The following is a 6,841-nucleotide window of genomic DNA, read 5'->3' on the forward strand; positions in this document are numbered from 1 at the left end:
TAACATTCTTGGATCAACTTCTTCCTAAAAAATATATCTATTTTAGAGTTAATTTTTCAATATAATGATTAATATAAATAGATATACAATATAGCCATGATTTAAGCTACTATTCAAAAATAATAAAAGTCATATACATCTAAAGCAGTTTTTTTCAGAAGAAAATTTTCTAAGGCTTATAAGGAAGTACTATTGCCTACTAGTAAAACATCACATACATTCATATTGTAAATTACAGAGAAAAAGTTTCTTCACGTACTTTGTTTATAATCCTATGATTTGTTAAACGTGAAATACAGCAATTGGAATAATAGGATACTGAAATTGACACCATCAACTAGGATTGGCTAAATGTTTTACAAACAAGGTTTAACATGCCCAGACGCTGTTTACTAAAGAAAATAGACTAGAAAATGGTTTACATACAAATCACAGATGGCAGAACCAGTGCTAAAGTGCAAGGAAAAATAAAAAAAATCGTTTTTTCTTGTAGGGTGCTTATTTAGTCTCAAACATATTTTGGAATTTTTTTTATTAAATTTCTCTTCAAACTTCTTTAAATACTGCTATTTAGTACAAATAAATTAATGTTATGCTACTATTTACAAAAATAAAATCTGAAAACCAATAAAAGATAAGTTCTCTATAATTTTTTCAATTCACAAATGCGATTTGCTCTCCCAATAAGACAAAATGGCTCCGGTAGGTATTGGGTTAATATTTACTTTTAAATTAAGATATTAAATAATGTATAATCCTAGAATTTGAATTATAACCTACAGTTTAATACAAAACTTATTGACATAAATTCATAAAATAGTAGTTCAATAAAATTTTTAATGCGAGTCAACAAACAAGATGACATGACCTTTGACCTGTGTGGAGAGGGTTAAAGCCTTCACTGCCTCTTCAAATTTTCATAACAATGCCACAAGCTTTACTATCTAACACAGCTCTTTCTTCTATTTAAACACATTTAGAAAAAATCCTCCATACATTGAGAAATTGGCAGCTTATAGAAAATCTCTTCTTTACTTTCACCATTAAGAGCACATAAGCAAAAAAAAAAAAAGAAAAATAATTTATCTCTACAGCAGTGTTTGTTCATTGAACAATAAAGTTCTTTTTAAAATCTAAAAATACAGTTAACCTTCACTCTTTTTTTTTACAAGTATAAAAATCCTCAAAATGAAATTTGATGTTTTCAACAAATACACTTTTATAATTGTTAATGGTTTTGACTACAGCTATCTTGACTTTATCCCATTCATTTAAATAAATTTCAGCATCTTAAATTCTGCTAATATGTATCTCACATTCCTTTAAATTAGGAATTCATCATTTACCAGCAGTTTAATTCACCTATTGAAACATTTAGAAAAATACTTTTGGTTTTAATGCAAAGCTTTGGAATGAAAAAATTTTTAAGTTATCTTGACTGAACCACCAAACAAGGTCAAAAATTGCAAATAGCGGTGGTGAAATTCTGCTAGTACTCACCGGGACTGAGTAATGGAACTTATTTTTTAAGGGATTTATTTGATCTGCTTTGTCGTTTTTATGTTTACACATAATTTTTTCTTTTTTTAAAAACAAGTCCACTTCATTCAGCTGAGTACCTCTACTTTTGTTTTTTTTTAAATTTCACCCCTGGCAGCTACCATCATAATATCCCCACACATTAAACCTAAATGTGTTAAATAGTTCTTCCATACAAAATCTAAACATTCAAATATATCAATATACAGACAACAATAGACCCTTTGTTCATTCAATGTTTTATTTGCATATCCATACTTGAGAAAAGCAAAATTTGAGCCCATCCTCTATTTTTCAAGGGTATGATCAATTCCCATCTTAAACTTATGTATAGTACTGGCCTTCACTATTTCTGACAGCAACTCCTTTCATAAGACAATCACACAGAAAAACATGTCTTAATTTAACCCTAGACTTGTTTATTCCAAATTTGAAATTTGTGTCCCTTTGACCTATTGTCAAGAGACCACAGCACAAAGAAATAAGGCCTTTATCCTATCAAACACCCAGATAATCTTGTAAATTTCAGTAAGATCACCTTTTACCCTTCTTTTTTTAAAGATAAAATAAGAGATCTTCATCTATCCCTATAAGATACCCCTCTCATCCATGGAATCACCTTAGAAGCCCTCTTCTGAACCCTGTCCATTAAGTCAATAATCTTTCTTAGATAAGGATATCAAAACTGTACACAGTATTCTGTGTGTGTGTGTCTTAATTAATGATTTGTATAGAGCGATAAACTTCACCTCTTTTGACTTGTAATAAATACAGTGTGTCTATACATATACATCCAAAAAGTCTACTAGTTTTAATACTAACAACAGAGTACTGCTTCAATGGCTTTAGTGACTTATCCATCACTGTGAAAAGATCCTTTTATTTAGTCCTGCTATTCAGAGGGTTCCATATATCAAACATGTATTCCAAACTGTGATAACCAACAATTAACTGTAAAAAAGTTAACAAGGAGAATTCCTGAAATCTACTTGCAGATGCATGTTCTCATAATCAAGCATTTCATATACGATTTCATCTTCTTTCTGTTAACAAGGGAATATTTTTTTCTTTTCCATTGACAAGTAAAATAGTGTTCCCCTCCTTTCCCTCTCAATTGGAGAACTGGTGGTAACCCTTGCACTTCCTATAATTAAAGACTTAATAAATGGCATATTACTTTTAACTAGCAGCAGTTCGTTAGAGGAGGAAAAGGAGACTATGATTCCTCAAATATTTTGAACAAATAAAATATTGTTAATTTTTTATATATTTGTTTTGGGTGTAAAGTTCTTGAAAAATTGCATATTTTTTGCAGTAAAATGCTCAAACATCTTGTCCTTCTCTATGCTACTCATCAACAAAACATCTCACGGTTTGCACAGAACAGTTGTGTCTTTCAGTTCTTTGTTTTTCATCTGTACAACTTCTTTCTAATTGTGATGGAAACAGCTAAGAGGAGCCAAGCCTTCTTACCAGGTTTAACAAAGACTTTAATGATGGCCTCATAGCTAATGAAGCCAATCAAAATCTAGATTTAACAACAAAAATTATTCTAAGAAAAGTATGCAATGAGAGAAGCACACAAGTCTCACAAAGTCATGGCATAAATTTAATTATCATGAGTTTATTTAGAGTTTATCTTGATTTGGAGTTTCACAGTTTGAACAGTAGCAAAGCTTTGTCTGGTATGATGATAGTAGTTGGTTAACAATGTTTATACATCTATGATTGATCAATAATGAAGTCGTGTACAATAAACCATACACCTAAAATAAGTACCTCTCTTACTATTCTATATTTCTTGGGTTGGGGGTTAAAATATTGCCAGCCTCTTCCTTCATATTAACTACGAGCCACCACTGCATTCAACATAAAATGCCCCAGGGAGAAGCTCTTATTTTAAGTATGTGCAATAAAAACAAGTTGTTGCACTAAGAATGTTTGCCTCTTGACACTAGCATAGATTTTTTTTTTTTATGTTGTTAGGCCTAACATGAATCTTAAAAATTTTTCTAAAGTTCATCAAAACTAGATTGGTTGTTGTATTATGTTACTTGTGTGTTTTGTTGAAGAAAAGCATTTCCAACTTTGGATTAGCAGAAATCATACTAGCTGTAGCTTAGATGTTTAATATTTGTATGCAACTTCATAAAGGAGTTCAACTTGTTAAAACCATTAACAGCAATTAACAAACATAACTTACTTCGTGTATGATTTGATGTTATTAATATCCAGAGAATTTCATGCTTTAAAACTGAATGTATTTCAATCATCTGTGATAATATTACACTTAAACTGTAACTTTAATATACTGACCTAAGCAATTTGAGGGTAACCTAACCTGTATAAAAGCTAGTGAGTGTCACGTCATGCTTTATTTCTCAAAATAAGAGGAGTCATAAAAGCCAAAGTCCATTTATCCAGATAGAATAGTTCAATTACTGTCTGCCCATTATGATTTTAGTGACAGGGGTGAAAGGATGTCATGAAACCTTATAAGTGTAGTGAGTGTTGGTATAATAAGCCTAAAGTAAAGACATAGTGTGGTATCACATAGCCTAGAGTCAAGTGCATAAAATTTATCATGAAAGTAAAAATATCGATTGTATATTAAACTTAAATAGTTTCCGAATTAAGCTATTTTCTGTTATATCACCAACATTTTTTATAAAAAACAAACCTCTAATCAACAAAGACTCTAAATTAAAAAATCAACAAATATTTTTCGAGTTTTGTTGTCTATACATTTCATTTTATACTTTCAGTACATAGACTAACATCAATATTAGGTTATACTTTTGTTGCTAAGCAACATGACATAAAAACAATAGTTGGAAGGTAGTGTTACCAAAACACACTGGCTATTCTATATATTAGAAATTGTTAATCCAACTGATTTTTACCAATACTTATTCTATGAATAGTTTGACTGCCTCCACTGCACTTTTCTGCCTCTTTGTTGGTCAAGCTTGATTTTGCAAAATTTATTTATTTCAGTTAGCTATAAAATGTGAGCTAAAAATATGGGATGGGGGGTGGTAATACTTGTCCCATCATTTTTGACCAACTATATGCTATTATTTTGTATAAACAGCATACTGTGAGTTATAATGTAAAATGCAGTATTATAAATAGGCCTATGCTATGTGTTTCTACCAATCCATATAACTTACAAGTATTAACTACTGTAGTTATGTTTTAATCCCTTACCTGAACTTCCTTGGCCTTTCATGCGCTATATAAGAAAACAACGTAAACAAAACATTAATAGGCATGCATAATGAACCAAGAGTATGAAATCTCTATCATTATCATATCAGTCATGTGAGTTGCAGAAGAACTAATAATAATATTGATTAGGAATAATTTGTATAACTTACATAACACTAACAGTGACACAGGAAGTTAGTATTGTTGTTTTTTACTAGTCATTTATGTATTACAAGCTCTAGAAGAATTACAAGTGCAATGCATAGAAAGAATTAAATACAAGTTTGTCACATTATTCAGGTTCCATATCTATTTTTCTCAATTTCATTTTCATTTATTACGTTATCAAAGAAAAAACAACAAATCACATTGATAAAACTATGTAAAACGACAAGTACAAGTAAATCTGACGTACAGACCTACAAGTCTTTACAATGCTACTTCTTTATCTTAGGCTGCATTTTTAATTTTTGGTTTTGCTCCATAGTCCCATATGTAATTAACTCACTGTTAAACTTTAAGGAAAATAATACCAAATTATAAAATTTGTTTAATATAAAATACAACTTTACACTGTCATAAATGCTAAGTCAAGACTCAAGTTATAACGAAAAATCTGAAAATAGGCCCTACATTAATCATTTGATCTCACAGTGACATTACACTAAAAATTATTATAAACATAATATATTTATATAGAACTGTTAACGGTGTTATTGAAGTCCTGTATCAGCAGTACACTGACTTTGATTTAATGTGAATCAAAACTTCCCAGAGGTAATACTAATAGTCACTAATAGTGATTTAGTTTTCATATTTATTTCAAAAGTTTAATATATTTTCTGTTCAGCCTGCTTCTGGCCCTGTTAGTGTTAATGTTATTATTATTAGTGTTAAATACCAGTCTGTATTCGTCCGTATAACAGAATAACTTAACTTCCCGATTTAACTTTAAGTAATTATGATTATCAACATCACAAGTCGGACTAGTAGTAGTAAAAGCAGTAATACTAGTAGTAGTAAATACCTGATCGACACTAGTGGACATTCCAGGCTATGTACGAACTTGCTTATATTTTGAAGCCTATTATTTTAACACCAGAAATAATATATATTTTAAATATGTTGTTGCAAAAGTGTTATACTGGTTAATACTAATTCACGAATTTAAACACAGTTTTAAACTATCGGAAAAAATTATACGACACAGGATATACTAGGAACAATGGCGGCTTCTCATGAGCCCGACTCCCGCGAAACGTCACCAATCACGTACCTGAACGTCATTAGTCCTCAATTTCGACAGAATTTTCTTTCTTCTTGAATTAACGATTCCAGTAATATTATTATTATTAGGTAAAGAGATACAATGTTGTTCTTGATAAACATGTGAGATACTGTTGAATAACACACCATATTTGGTGTGTGACAAAACGATAAATCACAATATGCTCTTCGAAAATAAATCCATAGAAGAGTTGGTTACTCCGTTCGTTTGTATTTATTTATTTATTCGTGTTGTATCTTTTGTTTTAGCACAGAGATGCATAGTAAACTGCCTGTACTTGCGCTAGCTATATCTGCCGTGTAGAATGAACTCCAAATTCCAGCGTTAAAAATACTCAGACTTTCTGCTGATTCATTGGAGAATATTAATGTTTCATTTTACTAAAGCATTATATAACTATTACTTTTAAAGTTGGTTTGTTTTGTTGTTAAACTCAAAACTGCACAATGAGCTATCCATGTCGTGCCCACCAACTCCCGAATATTAACCATCAAGCTAACAACTGAGCGACCAAGAGGCATTAGCTTTAAAAACGCATGTATAACTACCTAGCCGTTAATTATAATGATTATCAACATGTTTAGAGACATTATACATGTACTTAATTAACTGAAACAGAATTATTTTCTTTATCAATAACTCTTTATGCAGGCCCGGCATGGCCAGGTGGTTAGGGCGTTCGACTCGCAATCTGAGGGTCGCGGGTTCGAATCCCTGTCACATGTTCGCCCTTTCAGCCGTTAGGGCGTTATAAAGTGACGGTTAATCCCACTATTCGTTGGTAAAAGAGTAACCCAAGAGTTG

The 6,841-nt window shown here is 31.0% G+C and overlaps 1 protein-coding gene across 3 annotated transcripts in view; it reads right to left on the minus strand.

Annotated features, from left to right (window-relative positions):
• The window catches only part of LOC106463441 (YTH domain-containing family protein 2-like), a 47,531-nt gene extending 41,534 nt beyond the window's left edge, over positions 1–5,997 (minus strand). For 2 of the 3 annotated variants that reach the window (XR_002611487.1, XM_022390927.1), the window contains exons 1-2: positions 5,777–5,997; positions 4,750–4,774 (exon numbers count right to left, since the gene is read on the minus strand). Coding sequence is in view for 1 of the 3 variants with exons in the window: in XM_022390927.1 (XP_022246635.1) it covers positions 4,750–4,774; positions 5,777–5,797 (46 nt within the window). In the remaining 2 variants the exon portion in view is untranslated. Of the gene's footprint in view, positions 1–4,749; positions 4,775–5,776 lie in introns of those variants that run through there. The other variant, XM_022390928.1, reaches the window with a different exon arrangement.
• Between the last annotated feature and the right edge of the window lie 844 nt (positions 5,998–6,841).

Source organism: Limulus polyphemus, unplaced genomic scaffold (genome assembly GCF_000517525.1).
Source record: "Limulus polyphemus unplaced genomic scaffold, Limulus_polyphemus-2.1.2 Scaffold1408, whole genome shotgun sequence".
Classification (NCBI taxonomy): domain Eukaryota; kingdom Metazoa; phylum Arthropoda; class Merostomata; order Xiphosura; family Limulidae; genus Limulus; species Limulus polyphemus.